The following is a 20,578-nucleotide window of genomic DNA, read 5'->3' on the forward strand; positions in this document are numbered from 1 at the left end:
GAGACATAATTTAAGCGATCATTTGAAACACACTATAAAGTGTTTCAACATAATTTACACAATAACCCCAAATAATTGAATATTATATATAGGTACTTATACATAAATACACATGTGAGAGTTAATCCATATAACAGAATAATCGTTTAAATCCATTATACGATTCCATATATATATATATATATATATATACGGGCATATATCTTTTACATATTATATATTATAAAATGTGATATTCAATCAAGTTTAATAATGTTGCATCAATTTTGTTTTCAGCTCTAAGCGCGCATCATCATGTATAACTTAGTATCCTTAAATCGATGTATTAGGTAGGTCAAAAATTCTTGTAATATATTATAGTGCTAATATAGAAATCCACATGTGAACCAGGGTATATTATACCTATTCGATCGAAAAGAAGGAAAAAATGTAAATCAATCATTATAACCACACGACTTTTCACTATACAGTATAATTCATACAATATTACATCAACGGAGCATTTGTATTTATACCACAAATAATGACTATTGAATATATTTTATATGTGAAAGTTAATTCATTTTTATTTTTTTTTTATATATATGTATCTGGTGTGAACATGCACACGAACTTAATATTCATAATATGGTATATTTATACCAACACATTATTATAAGGTCATATTTTTATACACTTAACTACTTTAGTAATAACTAATAAGGTACCTACTAATATATCGGTACCTGTATACTATAGCAACTGCATACAGCTCCTTGAAATGGCAGTCAGTTCGTTTTAATATAATCATTAAATTATGAATAAAGCGTTATGTGCAGTGTTTGTATAATTTTTTTTTTTTAGTTATCGCTTGTACGGCGTACATAAGTATAACATAGTAGTATAATACAATACCATGCTACCTGACACTATGATGTAGCGTTCGTACTACAAAATACAAATTCATAATATACTATATCGACAATTAAAAAAATATACCTATTTTGATCATAAAAAATTGGGCCTACCATATTTTTGTAAAACGGGGGTTTGTACGTAAAAAATGTATGTTCATAATATTTTGATTCAAAGACGTAAAAAACCTTATTTTGATGAATATAGTCAAGTCATGCAAATATATTATTTTTGTATGAAATATTTTCAACCAATGAAGCGAAAAGAAAGTCTTCGTAAATGATAGACCGTGTTTCCTAGAACATAATCGATAAGATCTTCAACGACACACTGCTGCAAATATATCTAACTACTTATACCCCCGCATAAGAACATTTACATGCCTACCTACCTAAATGTATACCACGAGTTGGGTTCATGTTTATATACTAACAATAATGTATCCTAAGTACGTATGTATAAATGAGTCTCCGTCAAACAGCGAAAACTTTCTCGGGACATAATATAAAATAATATCTACTATAACCCGCTTGATTTTTAGAAAAGAAATAAAAACCATCTATGTGCTTCGTCGTGTTGCTCGTGAATGTGAAACTTAACACTTGAAGAGAGTATGTGCGTATATAAAACTATACACATTTAATAGTAAATATATATAGGTGCCTGTATAGACCAGGTGTATTTAATGTAGTATATAAGTACCAAGCGACTCTTTTGACAGTGAAATTAACTCCACTTATGTGGAAAAGTATATATAAAACTTTAAGATTAAGATATCATATATTAAAATAAAACTCATACTTATAGAAGAATTCATTCGATATTCAAACACAATTCAATATTATAGTATTTCAAAAGTCACCGTTTAAACATAATATCGAAATGTATTCAAAAAAATAAGCTTCTATAAAATAGAATATACATCACATTTGCCGTTATAGAGTTATAACATATTGCTACGTGGTGTTCGCCACAGTCACGATAGTCTCACCCTGTATACACAATGAGCGAGGAATACGTGATAACACGTAAGTTGTTTTAATTACGCACAAAAAACAAACGTTTGAAGGTTCCCTTCACCGACGCGGTCTGTTTTCGACGATTTGTTTTTGGCTTGTTTTTTTCACCAGTAGATGAATTTTGTTTCCCATAACACGTGACAATGCGTAATACGCGGAGAGAATGCGCACATAAACATAAATAATATATTATACACTTGAAACAATTCCCATCGTCGCTGCTTGTGATAATGGTTATGTACTGTAATGCGTGGAGTGTGCGTGTTTAAGGTCCGCGCCGAACGTCAAGATGCAAGAAAAAAAATAATTGCTTTCAATATTATATCATATACTTCTTAATAGTACGGATTCGAGTGTGGCACGGAATGTAGTCCTTTCGTGAGCACGTCACAATTACCGCGGTTGATTCTTCTTCTACTTCGTCATCGTTGTAAAATTATAATACATATATATATACATATATAGAATATAGGCTAGGTTAGGTTATATAATATATAAATCATAATATATAGAGGTATAGTTATCAATGCTAACTATATTATTGCTATCTATACCTATAGTCTAAATTTGTCCGTTTTCCTATATGAAGAAATAATTAAGTCTGATAGATATAGCCCGGTATATGACAGGTAACAGTGCCAAAATTAGTAATATGCCATGCGTTCCTAGCGGCTAATGGATTTCTATAATAACATATATTTGATACATTTTCTATACATAGGTATTAATATAATAATATATATAAATATATATTTCCCATGTATATTTATTACAGTATGAATATATTATCATAGTAAAATGAAACCTTGTCAATCGATCGAAACCCGACACCTCGGGGATCGTGTGAATTTCTCATATGTTGCATATACAAAATGCATGTCGTGTTTGTTTTATTTTTCCAATTGTGTGCGTCAAAATCCTAAGATGCACCATACTAGAATTTTTACTCTTCTTTAAACTGTCCGTCGTTACTATTTTATATACAGTTTCTTATTGTGCAAATACTGTGTTATACGTAACGACGCCCTGCATTGGTTGCATTTAAATGGTAATAGATACTTGAATACAAGAAAAAGTATACGCGATTTTTAAACAATCGATTCGGTATTTCCGTGCTTCAATGTGAAAGACGTGATTTACGCCAATTATTTCTATTTTGTAGTCAATGACTGTCGAAATCTGCAAACGTTTTCGTTCCTAAACGTAACAGTTTTGTTTTTTCTCTGAATGTTTTCTTATATTTTGATTGTGTATCTTGTTTGTTTGAAAAAATCATAAATAATTTAAACGCATTCTAATTTTTTCTTATTTTTTTAAAACATAGAAATACATTTTTAATTACGATCAAAACAACTTTATTATTATCTTAACTTATATAAATTATATTGTATTTAAACAATATTAAAAAATATAATACATATATAATGCCATATTGTTAATTATGTATTATGGCTGCAGTACAAAACAAACAATTTCAGTAGCTTGAATGACACAAAGATAATAAAAAGCGTACAGCTTACCATTCTATTGAAACATACAATATTATATAGTATTTCAATATTATTATTCTATCTTTCACTTTTTTTTTATTTGTAATAGTGAAACAGTTTAGACCATGTATAGATCTCCTTAATTGCTGTCTAACCGAGGACTTTTTAGTACTTATTCTATTCGCGTATACGGTCTTTATAACTTTATAAAATCAATCGTAACATACTTTATCATTCTTCTAACACGCGACGTCGTTTGTTTTTAGTTTTGAATGTCTACCCGAATAATATTTTCGAATTTTATGAGTATAGGTGTACTTCCTTGTTTTTTTTATTATATTCTATATTATATAGCTGCATGTATCTTTTACATTCTTGGGTACATATCTAATACATTTGCTATTATAATAAGAATAACAGGTGACAACTGACGAGATGACCGCTTTTCTCTTATTTGACTTCGCTTTACACGAGTTTCTTTCAATTTTCACCCACTGTGTGTAAAATATTATGTTAATATGTTCATTTAGCTTTCGGTCTCTAATCTACTAATTCATTACCGTATTGAATTTCATAAACATTAGTTTGTTTACGATATTTTTTCTTTCTCTTTATGTTTTATGTTGCATTATATAATTATATAATACACTGTATATTATAAATTTTTGTAATATATTACCGATTCGTTATATATAACGTATAGGTATACTACACTATATATAGTATAAACTATAAACTATAGGTACATTCATAGTTTAAGTATATAAATGCAATACATATTAGGTACCTATATAATATTTTGTATTATTATATTACTATCAAAATGATAATTTATTATTTTTTATTATCATAACAATTAACAATTGTTATCAATGTTAAATTATTACACATCATTACAGCAAAACAAATTATTATGGTAAAAATATCTTAAAACTAATCAAATTCTAATACAATATGTAGAACATTAATATTGTATTACAAGTGCGTCCACCCACAAGAATATAATATAATAATAACTTGTAACTATATAGCATGATGTCACTATATTATATTGACCAATTTAATCAGTTCACGCTGATGAGTGATATTATTAAACTGTAATTATTTTCTCTCTTCAATTAGATAACAAAATTCTGAGTCCATTATCAAAAAGATTCTTATCTGTAATATTTGAATTCTTGAAAAGGTATACTCAAGGCGTGATCCAGAATATAGTGTTTATTTTCGTTTCTATGTCAGCGATCGATTTTTATCACTTCTTTAATTCTTTTAAATGTTTAATCGCGATATTACCACCTGTATTTCAGTAGATAATATATAGACCAAGAAAATACACAACAATGACACCGAAGCATGTAAATCTGTTATATTAAATTATTTATTATATACGTACAAAAAAGTACATATTATTATCATTATCTAAGAATAATTGAAGGCCTACCTATATACGTGTACGGTGCACCGTGTAGCTACTATCTATATGACATTTATAATTTATTGTCCTCGATACGGTCTCATTTTTTATCGGTCAAACATTTGACAACATATGCATTGTTTTCTTCGTATAGCATAGTGCAACCCATTGTTAATTATCCGGGGAGACACTTATTGTCAATTTTTATCCAAACGCTTTAATTTTGCAAAATATTTTATAATTTGATTTTAACCCGAATCAATTTGTTAAGAATAGGTACAATGAAATATTCCACCTTTGGTGTATACATTATATTACATATTAAATAAAATAAATTTAGTTAATTTTCGAAATAATTCCATAATTATTATATTATACTTGGACATTATTATAGTCTTGTAAATAGTTGTAATAATTGATCGAATGTAATAAAAATGTCCACTTTGTGAAACGATCGTGAAATATATATTTATCTCACCTAATTATATTATTAATTTCTGTGTTATTCTTCTTGATTACAAAATACTATTCGGCGAGAACTTTGTAACATTTTACATTAATTTTATTGTGGCATAAACAATTAAAAATGTTTAATTTTTATTCATGAGCAAAAATTACGAATTGATTGTGTGATAAATAACACATAATTATATGAATTTGTATATCCATACATAACGTACAATATGCAAATAATAAATTAAATATATAGAATAAAATGTCATTCAATGTAGAGTTTTGAATGTTGTTGTAATTATGTGTATATATTGTTATATAATTATTTGTCATAAATTATATCAATATAATATAATATAGGTATTTTATAATAACATTATATATATATATGTATATATATATAATGTTATGTATTTATGAGAGCTGATCAGTATGACGGCTTTATATTATTTTTTGTTAAAAAAAAAAAATAATACGAGTAGGTACATACATTTGTGTTCGTTGACTATAATAATATGGAAGTTTCAGAAAAAGAAACTTAGATAGATAAGTCTGTATACATATTTATGTTTTTGAAAGATTCACTGCTAAAACGAATTACCATTGTACATTCTATACAAAACTAAATCGATAACCACGATTTACTACTACAAAATTTCTCCGATTGTGTAATTTTCCTTGACATCCGCGTACACTATTTTTCTGGTGGATGTTAATTTATTGTTTGTAAGAAGAATTATAAATAATGACGAGCACAAATGCTAAAAATTCTATAGAAATCCGACGAAGAATAATAATACAACAAGTACGATAACGTATTTAGGTACCCCAAAACATTACTCAAATTAGATTTGTATTTTATAGAAAAAATATGATATGTAATTATTATAAATTAATAAAGTGCAAAATCGATTCCAACGCACTTTCGTTTTGCTCTTTCTCGTGATCTAACGACTGCACATGTAAGGCATTGACATTGGCCACCATGTCTATGTGCATCGAGTATTTTTACAATAATTAGTGTACAACTTGTCTAACGAGCAGAGTTTGAAATTAGGTGTCAAAAGTGCTGCATTTGCAGAAGATTGAACGGTTTTTTGACCTTATATACAAATAATGACGCACGCAGGACACAATTTGAAATCCTCGTTATATATCATACACTTCTAGGCATGTCTATTGGATTAAAAAATACTTTCGTAAATAAATGACATATTGTCACATTCAACAATTGTATCACAATAAATTCAGTACCAATACTTTTCCTTTGGACTGCAGCAATAGCCATAGAAAATGAAATTTTCATTGTGTATGATTCTTCTTATGTTATATACCTATATAAATTGGCAAGATGATTTTGTTTGAAGTTAAAGAAATCACAAATGATTATACTATACCGTTTGAATTGCCATTTGATTAGACAATTAATGTTAATGTTGTGACTTGTAAAATCGTATCAGTTAATAATTATCCAAAGACTTTAACGCACAACCTATAAATAGTACAAACTCAATACTATAAAGTATAATCAGTATAAAGTACTATATTATAGAATCAATTGTTATATTGTAGCCTGTAGGTATACTAATACTGCAGATTATTCAACATTTAAAATAGACAAGCCTATTTATTACAATATATTGACTATTGATATATTATAATTTCTCAATAACATAAAATGCATATTATTATTTTGTTCGAAAACAAATGAAATACAATCCTAAAAACCATTATAACGGTCTGAAAAAATGTGAAAGTTTCGTTTTGCTTTAATGAACAACATATATGATATTATAGTCGTTTTTACCAGTTTTGTCGTTAAATAGTTTATTCCATTGTTTTTATTTATGCGAAAAAAACATAAAACAACTTCACATGATACCTGTATAAAATATGAATTGAACTACCTATGCAGATAAATTGAAAAGCAAACGGAAAAGCTAATAAGTATATTAAAAACCATTTATAAATTTATAATATAATTTAGGTAGTTTTATAATAACATGGGAAATTTAAATAAAGCAAATAATATTTCTTGTTAAAATATATAAATCTACCTATACATTTATAAAAATATTATACTCGTACACATTATACAGAGTCGTAAAATTATTATACATATAGATTGTTGTATTAATAAATATTAAATACAACTTGTTAACATAACATTGTAAATTATAATAATTATATAATAATGAAGGTCATCGTCCACAATTGCATTAATACTAGCGTCTATTTGTCACTTTATTACTTATATATCATTTTTATTTACAAAACTTTCACACGTAATTGAACATATTTTAATCTAATAATATGTGTTTTTATTTTTTATTCATATTTATTATTGAAGTATGATATCATATGATAATATAATATACTATTTTTTTTTCTAGTCTGATAAAATATATTCTATAAATGTTTGAAGGAGACACAAATTAGATTACTTACCTATACCTAAATGCAAAACAAATTAATCTTCGTGCTAGAAACTCCTATCTTTCATAACATAAGCAGGTGTACAGATTTGAATAAATAAATATATTACATATACTTATATAGAATATAGCTACGCGTAAATAATTTAAAAATGAAAAACTTTATTTTCTATTTCTCATAAAAAAATGATTAATTTACTTAACCCGTCAATAACACTAATTAATATGTATATACACCTATACACTTTTAATATTTTTAGGATTACTAGATTAAAATCTATACAGCTTGACGCAACAAGTGGAACCAATTTTTAAATGTAAAAAAAAAGGATGTGGTATAATAGCTATTGTTTTGGGTCCATGAAATATAACCTACGGAGTATGATATTAACAACGACTTGAGTTTCGAGAAATTGTGCCTAAATAGTACAGATCGTAAACAATTCAGAAAATCGGTTTCCTGTGCTAATTATGATTTCGATGAAAACAATTGATGTAGATGTTAGCCTACTAAAAAATATTGACAATTTTTCAAATATCCAATGTTCAATCACGAATGGATTAACATTGATGTCAACAGAAATAAAGAACTAGTGAGGCTCGACAAGATTTATAATATAAATTTAGCCATATTTTATATATAACCTATTTATATTTATTTTTTTTAGATTCTGAGCGGAGTGAGGAATGTATATTGGTTTTACAATGATGTTTATTTCTTTTTCTTTTTTATTCTGTAAACACTTTTTCTCCCTATAAACTTGCTCAAAAGTATCTATTCTGAAAGGTAATGTTCTTGAGCTGGTACTTTAGAGAGGTCATTTTTCGATTTTCGAAACGTTACTCGAAATAAAAGCGGTTAAAGGAGAAAAAACGTACGATTTCACGATTTTATAATATTAAATAATTACGGACGACGTTTTCTACCAGAAATATTGCTTAAAATGAAAAATAACAAGAAATCTTTTGTTTGTATTTTGGATTTTGTTCCTTACGGTTTAAAGTTCGAAAATTTTTAGCCTTTTTTGAGCTATTTATAGACATTTTAATTTAGGGAGTATTTTATTGTAATTCGATTAAAAACATTCGTAAAAACTTGAAATTTATGTTGTTTGCTATTTATGTTGTTTATTAGCCGTACCTAGTCATGGTAAAATTTTTAAAACATTTGAGCGTCTTTTTTCTTCTTAAATCGAAAATTTTAAAATTTTGAATAATCTATAATATATCGTAGACAGATAAACCGTCTCCGCTCAGAATCATTTTTCGTATATAATATCATTGGATTCAAATTTAATTCCATCAATTACAGTAACCCACTTGTATCCTACTGTACAGCAGAGCGACATCCACGAGATCACGACTTAGGTACCCGCTTTTTTTTTATAAATACTAATATTGAAAAAAAAATATTTTTAATTTTACATATTCGAACAAACAATCGTCGTTTCAAGCACTATAAATTATATATTTGCCGTGTTCCTACTATATAAGTATTAACATAGGGGAGCTTCGGAGCTTAGGGGGGGGGGGTATTAGCACCACCAATTTTAAAATTAGCACCCTCAAATAATGTTTGTGTTAATAAACTTCTTCTTACAAAAAAAAAAAAAAAAAAACTGAAGTGAGAAAATGCATAGTTTAAGCACCTTTGGTTTTTTTAAATAACATTTTGCCTATGAGTATTAATAGTATTTTTGTTACCATCCATACACACTTAATAAAAATAAAATAAATACTTAGTACAGACCATTACCCTACCATTAGTTTATATTATACACTGTATATCGTATAACGTTATGCTATGTTTAAATCAGTTAAATCTGTGATAACTAATATAAGACATCGAATTGTGTGGGCAAAATTAAAAATAATAATTTATTATGTATATGTATTCAAGGTCAGCATAATCTTACAGAAGGAATGCATTTTGCAAAATGATTTAATCTGATCAGTATATTAATAAATCATAGAGTATAGTATGTTGCCATATTATACAAAATATTGTACATTAGTTTAAAAGACTGTCATACTAAAATATACTTCATTACATCAAGTATACTTAAGTTTTGTCGAAACATATAATATAATATTTTGTTTCAAAAATTTTCATTACTTGGATAGAAAAATAAATTCATTATTTAAAATATTATAAATGTTATTTACCAAATAATAACACTTATGTTGTGTGAATTTGTTTTAATTTTAGTTAGTGGTTTTAAAATTTGAACTATTGGAACTTATCTCAGTCAATACTCTCCAGTTAAAAACATGCGAAAAATCGTGAATAAAATATGACATGTAGGTAAACGTGGAAATTATTTTAGAAGCAAAAGCAATTTTTTTAATAAAACCGTTTTGATTTCCTTTATTTTAATTAAAAAAGTATAATATCCATATTATATTATATATAGATAGTTATGTTGTCATAATTATTTTACTTTACTAATAATTTATAACTCAAATAGGTTATTATTTTGATTATGCGGACATAATACATAATTGTTTAGTAAATATTTTTACGCGATATCTGTGTTAGGGAGCCGAAACTCGGCTCTACCGATTTAAATGCACAACACGATTACCGCAATGCTAAACGTACAGTAATTACACTGTTTACACTCGCATAATATCATGCAATCGTGTGCCTTTAATCTGCTGCAGTGTTTATATTATAATAGTGACGAGAAAAAAAAGCACCTTGCCGGTTCGCGACATCCTACACAGGTGCGGACTAAGATCGACACGATGGCTTACCTGCGCTTTGTCCGTCCGCGGCGAGCGCCAAAACGACAGCCGCCAAGACCGCGGACACCGCTAGCCCAGGACTCCGCCGACGCCGCCGCCGCCCGTCCGGCTCGCGGGACATTTTCGATTTCGTCGCACTTTCGACGTTTATCCGTCACCCGCTGCTGCAGCTGCCGGCACCACTGCGTCCGGCAAATATTATGTTTCGTATTGATAGAATGAAACGGTACGCGAGACGAACGACGAGCGTGTTATTCACTGTTACCGGATACGTTTATTTGGATATCACGCGGTCTGCATTTAAGAAAAAAAAATGTGTGTATGTTGTCTCGGACACGTACGCGGACTTACTAGTATTATTCGCGCGGTCACATGGCGTTCGTTTCGCGATCGTTTCGACCACGTTCAGTGCGCGCGACGGCGAGCAAACCACAACTGACGACGCACAGAACCATGGTCGTCGTCGCGGCGCGGTCGTCCCGGTCTCGCAACCACCGCCGCCGCCGCCGCCGTCATTGGCTCGTGACCGGTCTTCGGCGGAGGCCCGCGCGGACATCTATATCGATGACGAGACGATCGCCCGACGCGGAATTCACCCCACGAAACGATTGAGAAAAAAAATTTCATGCATTTACATGGTGCCTACTAATTTTTTAACCAACAGCAACATTATTCTGTAACGTATGTAACGGTATAAAATCTTGTTTAGCGCCCACGAAAATTTAAAAATATTAAAAATACGATCTCTTTCAAAAGAAGTATGCAGAGTTGAGTAAATGATATGTGTGCGGGGGTAATAGGTATTAGGTAGCGCTTAACTATAACTGAGTATTTGTACTATTTGTGTGTTACCTATAATAATTTTACATTTTCCTTTGATTTTGTAGACGATATGTCCCCGAAATTCCAGCGTAATACTTAAAATATTGACACAAAAATCATGCCATGGTCCGATGTTAAACCCTTTAAAAGTGATTTATAGAGAAAATCGTCACACACACTAAGTAATTTTAAGTTAATTGACTCGAAATAAATTGGAGTATTTGAAAATTGAGCATATCATTTAGGTATATTTTCTAGCCTATAATATGTTTACTTACTAATAAAATATTATCTATTTGTATAGTGAAACATGTATATATTTATATTTATATTTTGAACAAATGTTCGCCGTTTAAAATAATAGAAAGGTGTTTAATTTAAATCAGCTGTGCAAAAACTGCGAGTTGTCGAGTAAAACTTAATCTCGAAATTGCGTATAAACTTAGAAAAAAAATTAGAATTTAAATAATATTAAAATACTATAACGTGTTTTTGTATAAAAGAAACATTCATCAGCTATACTTAGCTATTACATGATTACAATAATATTATATCCGTACCTACTGTAGCTTGGTAGCTAGGTTGTAAAAACGTTTTATTTTTATATTGATACACCGTTCGGACAACTCGGTGTTTGTAATAATGTGTACCTAGCTTGATAGTTAATTAAATTAATCCACGGACATGGTCGGCGATTATATTACTCTCTCTAGTCTCTGCAGCCAGAATACAGTCTGATTCGCATTAGATCAATCATTAGGTAACACGAATGTCCGGTGTTTACATGCAAACGTATTATAGAACCCTTACAATTATTACGACTTACGAGTTACGACTGCTGATGTGTACACGCCATGCATGACTGTTGTCCGACCTTACGCTAATAATTCAACAGTATATATTTTTGACCTAATCCTCAGTTCCTCACTGATATAATTTAAGTTTTTTCGCTGATGAGAGACTTGCTTTCAAGCTTTCGTACTTGTCGCATATATATTTGGACATACTTTATGATAAACGTGTCAAGTCAGTTTTCAAACATTTAATTTTAGACTTTTGTTTCGTAGATAAATTTCGTCGGATTGACTAGTGGCACTGCAATTTCTGCAAAATTTCCATATATAATATTTACTAATAATAAGCAAGGTTTAAAACTTTAAAATGTATTTATAATTTTAGTATATATAATCCATGTGAGTGAGATAGGCCAACTTCAAAATATGTAATAACTATATATTATACGATTTCTCAGAAGCTCAATGGTCTCAATGTAGTGTATTAACTGTTATTGCTATAAAAATTTACTCCGATTATTCAAGTTTAAACTGTTTAAAGACGACCACACATTCCCAATATTGTGAGTTGTTAAACACGCATATGTGCATGACATAAGTTGGTACTCAAAATACTAATTAGCGTAAATTCCATTCAAGTTGACTACTAGTATAGTAGTATGTAATATAATTATCCTTAGTGCTTTCCAGGAAGTGCCGGGTACCTATGAATAATAAATAGTTTATATTTATTATTTATAAGTACTCAAACGTCGTCGACCGATACACACGCTAACCAGAGGCAGGCTGGATGATCGAGATCTCTGCAGATCTCAACAATAACGAGCTATTATAGCAACGGTTCGGCGTTCCCGACGTCATCGCCATCACCTACCAAGGCCGACAAGATCTGTTCAAATCTGCACTTTTGATCACCTTTTCGGCATCATTCAGCACACTCAAACATTGTCGTATCCACCCTCAAGCCAACGGAATGGTAGTACGTTTTTACTGCACGCCGCGCACGAATCACCGCTGCAGTGCAGGTCAACCAAGCTGCTTATCGTACTACTCGCGCTGCGCAACACAGTAAAAGCACAGATTACATATATCAATTTTATATAATCTGTGGTAAAAGCGGCCGATTTTTTTTTTTAATATTTTTTTTTTTTTTAATTGTTATTTATTTTCTAAATGTTAAAAAAATAAAAATAAAAAAAATAATGTTATTAACAGTAAGTTAAGATGACATTCGTCAGTAAAACTTTATGAATAAAAAAAAAAAAAAAAAAAAAAAAGCGGCCGGCATCGAACAAGCTCCGGTCGAGTGTTGGTATGCGGTACCATCATACTTTGATTCCCTGCAGGCGAGTACTTTCACCCCGCTCAACCCGAGCCTCGACCGCGCCCGAACTGGTAGGTAGCTGCGTAGCGGTACTCCACGAGACAGCTCGGGTACTCAACGCACTATTTTCGTGTCCACCGACCTGCAGAGAGCCGAATCAGTCATGACGTATTTGTCCAGATCGACGCGATCAGACCACCGTTCCAACCACGTTACGAGGGCTTACTGCATGCAGGTCGTATACTCATCGAACGCCGGAATAAACGTTATATTCAAGGCGCAACGCGACCTATCCAACACGGCGTGGATTGCCATCGATCGACTCAAACCAAACGGAAGGATCCACTTACCGACCATCACACGTATATGCACAATCCAATCCGTCGACGTCCAACCGAATTTCGTACCGTCGTTTTTGTTGACGTGTATTCGTGTTTATACGCGCGGCGAACAGTCGCGCACGGCACCTTCTCTTTCGTTATACCGACCTCTGCAAGCCACCACGTCTTTTTTGCTCGCCTCGACGACGATGTGGCCTTTTCGCGTATCGATTTTGTATTCGCATTTTTGTTATTTAACTCGTTTGAGTTTCTATTCTCGCCAGATCGTGTGTGTGCAACTTTTGTTAATCCCCTCTCACGCACACCAGACCCATCGGCGTTTTCAATCTGTATATTATATTATAGGTACTCACAACATCGCGAATATTACACTAACAAAATACGGAGAAAACTAAAAAAAAACTAAATTAAACTTGTCACAAGTATTAATTTATGTCGAGTCTATATAAACTAGGGTTGGCAATAACGATATAACGTCACAAATAAATTATGATTGTAAATAATATTTTGGCTTTAAAATTTAAAACAAAAAATCAAGATAAAAATATTTTTCAAAGATATTTCGAGGGGGAGTTTGAACCTGGACCACCCCCCTGAATACGGCCATGATGCTACCATCATCGTAGTAGATATAAGTACTATAAATCATAGACATTTTACTATTTGATCTACAATATTATGTAAATAATGTTATATACATTTCATATTACATATGCAGCAATATATACCTAAAGGTATTATTTTATAAAGAGTTAATCAAATAAACTGTACTTCAGTGTTATATAAAGCATAAGTCATTATTTATATGCATAACCTAAATTCTTTTGAAATAGGTTTCCAGTTATTAAATATAAACATAAAAAAAAACTCTTATAGTTTTTATAAACGCACTTATTTAATTCAATGAACTGAATCGAATAAAAACGTACTTTCAATAAACTCAACGTATAATTTTATATTTTCATATTCTATTTCACTACAAAATATAGTCTGATACTCTGAAGTAACTTCTATACTTAAAATGTATAATGTTTATGCCCATTTATAAATTGTATATTTATTAATTTGTGTATTCCAAATTAAATTTATGTAATAATAATATGTTAACTGTATACGCAGTCACATTAGCGTACACAGACATTTCCATATAATTTTCTCGTTTTTATATAGGTATTTTTATAATGAAAAAAATGAGGTTGAACACCCTCACAGGTGATGTACACTATATCATATTTTCATATGGCTCAACACCTCTCTCCTTTACCCTACTTGGACATATTATTTTTGGTTCTAGGATATAGTTATGAAATAATTTTTAACTATAGTTTAATATTAGTATACCTAGCGACCTAGCCATGTGGGTACTCGTATGCGAGTAATCCTGAAAACGATTAATTTTTATTAGGTACTCGATAGCAGTAATAAATAATAACCGAGATTTCAAGTAGAAAAATCCTGAAACTGTAGATCAATGAGGTCGTTTTGAAAATACTGTCTACTTTTATGAAATATTTATTTTTAGGCATACCTATAGAGAGCTCTCTAGTCATACCAATCAATAATTGAATACCTACTCTATACGTTACATGTATACCTATAATTACTTTCTACGAACTATAGTAATGTTAATAGATATTATTATATAACAGTAATCCAAATTTCTCGTTCCTCTGTTGAAAAAATCTAAATATGCTACGGTGCTTATAGGTACTTACGTCTTACATTATTTGCCTTGATCACTCAACCCTGAGAGACTCGGACATATTTAATGCGTTAACAAAATCGGCCATCAAGTACCTATATGCACGTCATAAATGTGTCAAGCATATTTTAATATTATCAAAACATTCAAAGCCCAATGTGATTTATTCGATTGTACTTATAGCCATCAACGATTGGTATACGCATCATATACATATTAGAGCATTTCGTTTTGTCATCAGCGTATACTTAAATCAATTAGGAAAATAGCAAATAGCGATAATAGCATATACATATAAATATAATATAATGTAAACCTATATAATAGCTAAATCGTATAATAACTAATAAGAATGACACACAAAATCGTGATACGTGTTTTATTTAATTCGACCAATATACTACCGTGGTTGCTTTACCTATTATATATACAATATTACACGTAAAAGTAGTAAATATATTTGAATTACCGATCATGCCTTCACGATTTTTTAGAAGTAAAATACCTATATAGTCTTAACGTGTTAAACTCACGAGTTACAGACTGATTAAAATCTACTCCAATGATCGATAGGTAGTTCATTTATCGCAGATATATTATACTACGCGTTATGACCTAACTTGAAACTTCGAATGAAACTTTAAACTTAAAAAATGTTCATGGAGAGAATTTCAAACGATTTTGAAAAATAAATAGATACATCTTTTGTCTGTGCATATATTGATCAATGTGACTGTCATATGTATTTATACTAAATTATACCTAAACTATACCTAAACTATACCTAAATTATACCTATATATGCAGTGACGTAAATAATATATATAAATAATTTTTGGGGTGGGTTTTAATAGATAGCAACCAGCAAGAGATCTATAGCGCATGAGGTTATTATTATATTATATTCAACAGTTTGTCTGTTCTAATCATGGATGCGATTTTGTGGTAGTGAGCCCGGATAGAGTATAGGTAATGCTATCAACGTAATTACATAAGTAATTACTAAAATTTCGAAAAAAGGCTGCAGTCTACTTGGCCCCCTTACATATGCCGCTGCGGCACTGTATGTGAATAATCTGATAAATCTAACTTAACTTTTAGATGACTATAGACATAAGCCGTGCTCGAATTGAGAATTAATAAGTAGAGGAGCTCGATCCAACGGTTTAAAAACTGCGTTCTAAGTGCAAAATTATTCATCATATAACATGGGGAGGGGTTGCCCCTAAATATTGAATACTACATTTTAGATTTATTAAATTCCAAACATAATATAATGTAACTGTACATTATACCTACATGTATTTGGATCAATATTCATCTTATTTTTCGAAATTTTTGCCACTTATATTTTATACATTCTGCAGTCACTTAAAAAATAAATTTTTAATAGGATTATAATTCCCATTTTTCACGTTTTAATGTTAAATTATTAAAAATAACTTACTTTTTCAGGCTTTATTACAAAATATTTTTAAGAGCATAAAAAAGTTAAAATGGGACATTTATTTGTAAATCGCGATAACCGTAAATATACACGGATTTGAATATAAATAGTATATATATAGAACACATATAGTCTATTTATACAATTACATACTCATCATAATATATATATATTTAAAATTATTAAATTTATTACAAATATTATTTTTTATTTCTTAAGATAAAAAGTCTCTGCATGCATATTGCATATGTTATTACAAAATAATTATATAAACGTTTTATGTATTTTTATAAAAAATAATAAATTAATTTTTAATATTTTCGTTTATGTTTATAATTAATAATAATTAATTTACATGAAATATTATTATGTTCTTTAGGATAAAAAAAAAACTTGGTAGGTATAAAATGTGAAATTAGTTATACATATTAATATATAACATGGTTATAGCGTTTTTTTCACGGTTTAAAAAGTATTACGGTAATTTATTTTAGGTAGGTAACCTATCTATACTGGAAAATTAAAAAAAAATGAATAAAACATGTATCTATTATCTATACATGTTAAACGTTTTAATTTTTTCTATTATATTGACATTTTTTAATGGAATTGTAAAGAAGGCCATACAGTGATAAATGTATAAGAAGGTAATATAGATATATTAATTCATTCATTTCTTCATTCTTTGAAAAATAAATTCTTTATTGCACTTATGTGACCACTTTTATACCTATTAAATATTTACTGGCCATATACAGTCGATTACATTTATTCAGTTATTCCTATCAAATATGAATAGTGATCGTAAAACTGCTTTATTAGTTACATTTTTTAGTTTATGTTTCATTTTAAATACCTATATACCTGCATGATTTCGTGCTTAAAAAGGTTCTCAGAGTTAATTATAATTTTAAAATATATGATGTACAGTAGTTTATTAGAGGATACCTAGTTGTTTATGTATTTATAGTGATTGTACACTATAAAGATAATAATTATTAGTGTAATAGAAATTTTAAGTACAATAATTTTGTTCCTATAAAATGTATATGTACCTACTCGCCGCCGTCGATTTCTAGCTTTAAATTATTAAAAATATAAAGGTAATAAAGTAATATCATATATTATGTGCCTATATAGCGTATGCCATACTGTCTCGTACATATAATTATATTATGTTATAATTTCTTAATTTAATCAGTACTCAGTAGTATTACTCTTTGGGTTTTCGTTGACAAGTATTTTTCTATAATACACTTTCGAGCATCATTAAAAAAAAAAGTTTATCATACAAATTAAATTTATTTTCACACATAAGTATTTTTATCTGCCTATTAAAGTGTTCTCAACAATCATTATAACGATAAACGACTGTATGTATCTAATTAGATAAAAAAAAAAGGAAATGATAAAAACTATAAAATATAAATATAATTTAAATTACAACACATATTCAGATTTCTCATGAATTCTCGAATTCTTTCATAAGGTATATAAAATTTGTGTACAAAATTCATACAATGAATTAAGTATGTAAATTATTGAAATTAAATAAAAAATATTTATTTTAAATTTTGTTTCAGATTATGACAGGTTCGCTATATTCAAAACTTTATATAAAAATAATGAGAACCGATATATCTAACGTTTTTATATACCTATTATAGTATTATGCTATGTATTTTTAATGCGAGAATTGGCAGCGATTTTCTGTCACGTGAGAACTTGTTACGCGGTTATTAAAATAAGTATCTAGATATTATATAAACATTAAAATACGTAGGTACCTATAACGCTTAACGTGGAATAATTTATAAATACTGTTACTTCACTGTATACACCAAGTGTGTTTAGAATTAGTGTTATATACAGTGTTGTTAAGGAACGCATTCCAAAAGGAAAGATTCCAGAAATTGATTCATTTTTAGAGGAACGAATGAATGAATTTATTCCATTATTTTTTAAAGGAATAGGAACGTAAATATTATAATTCTTTTGTATAGTACCTACAGGCTACAATAATGTATATTATGCAGTATTTTAAATATATTTTAAATAATATTTTTTACGCATTAATCGACAATTGTATTTATAATTAAAATATTTAGGATAATAAAACAATTTTATAATGTATTTATGTGAACTTAGGTAACTATATAAGCACCAGATACTTGTTTAGAGGAACGAGGAAAAGAACGAGTTCTTTTTTTAAAGGAACGAAGAATTGAACGAATTCCTATTTATACTAGATGAACGAGAAATTGAACAGATTCCTATATAAAGGAATTTTTAACAACACTGTTTATATACATGTATATTATTTATTATTATTTTATATGTATAATTATTATGTATGCATTACATTAAATAGGTACACCAATATAAAATATCAATCGTGTGGTGTGATAGATCAATAATAATATTAACATGAGAAAGCAGACAGGCATAGGAAGCATATTATTAAATGTCTCATACTTGTGGTTTGTGGTCTATCAGAAAGCACATAAAGAAATAGACTGATGAACGAGAGAGAGTTTCGGGAGCCAACATTGTAAGAAAAATATAGCACATAGTATATAGCTTAAGACGATCTATATATTCTATACCTACCCTTAAAAGTGAACGAGAGAGAGAGAGAGAGAGAAATAAATTTATAACAACATTTTTAGAAAAAGATAGCATACACTTTAGGTCTCGTCGTATGCACAAGTACCTACTGACTATTTCTTTCTGACAATGTTGGATTTTGGCCACCTATAGCCTGGTTTTGTGAACTCACAGTCCACCTTTATGTTTATTGTATATGGCATGAAGGTTTGGGCCGTCTGGGGTCTGGTGTAATGCGTTATGTTGCATATTATATTTAATTATAAAACATATAAAGTGTTGTTAATATAATGTTATATAATGCAAATTTATATGAAACATGAAAGCAGGTGGTGATTTATAGTTTTATAGAATTCAAATCTTGCTTAAAATTAAGAAATGTTTCACATTCGTATCATTTTTTTAAGGAGTTATATTTAGGCAATTCATATTACATGTACATTTAGGCTGTACCTATCCATGCACCATGCGTGAGAACAGGGGCGGACTGGCAGGGCGGGTAAGTGGCCATACCCACCCAGGCCCTCTAGACATTTTATGTTTGGGCCTTGACCTATATTTGTTATGTTTAATAATTTTTCAATTCCACACAGTAATCATTACCACGAAAACGAAGACTACAATATTACAGTAGGTACTATTTACAAAAATTAAGTTACTGGAACAGTCAGACTGCAGCCGCGAAGGCTATGAAAGTTATTTTAGATTCATTTTTGGAATATGTGTAATTTATTAATTTTTTAAAACAATAATAGTAATTAGTATTAAAAATAGTGTTTAAATTAAATACAATACATTTATTTTATTTGTATTGAAAAAGATTTAAGATTTAAATATTGGAGAGTAACTTGTTTTTTTTTATTTAGTTGAGTATAAACTACAATATGGTATTATCAAAAACTGTTTTCTATATACAGGTGTTTACTATATTTATAATGAACCAAAATAGATAGATATACCGTATACCATATAAGATCTACAAAAATATAAAAAAAAACGCACATTATTAATTACTTATCGTAAATGGAAAAGTTAATTTTTTTTATTTCTTTTTTATACGTTTGATGGTTTTTTTTTCAATGTAACAC

General features: G+C 29.2%; 1 protein-coding gene across 1 annotated transcript in view; it reads right to left on the reverse strand.

The window, feature by feature from the left end:
* Positions 1-10,895, reverse strand: part of fw (CUB and Sushi multiple domains furrowed) — a 67,654-nt gene extending 56,759 nt beyond the window's left edge. Inside the window, exon 1 of the mRNA XM_015511893.2 lies at positions 10,463-10,895. Within this exon, the coding sequence (XP_015367379.2) occupies positions 10,463-10,574 (112 nt within the window). The 5' untranslated portion in view covers positions 10,575-10,895. The remainder of the gene's footprint in view (positions 1-10,462) is intronic.
* Positions 10,896-20,578: the final 9,683 nt, after the last annotated feature.

This window comes from Diuraphis noxia, unplaced genomic scaffold (genome assembly GCF_037042655.1).
Source record: "Diuraphis noxia isolate RWA-SAM2 unplaced genomic scaffold, SU_Dnox_SAM2 contig0003, whole genome shotgun sequence".
In the NCBI taxonomy this organism is placed as follows: domain Eukaryota; kingdom Metazoa; phylum Arthropoda; class Insecta; order Hemiptera; family Aphididae; genus Diuraphis; species Diuraphis noxia.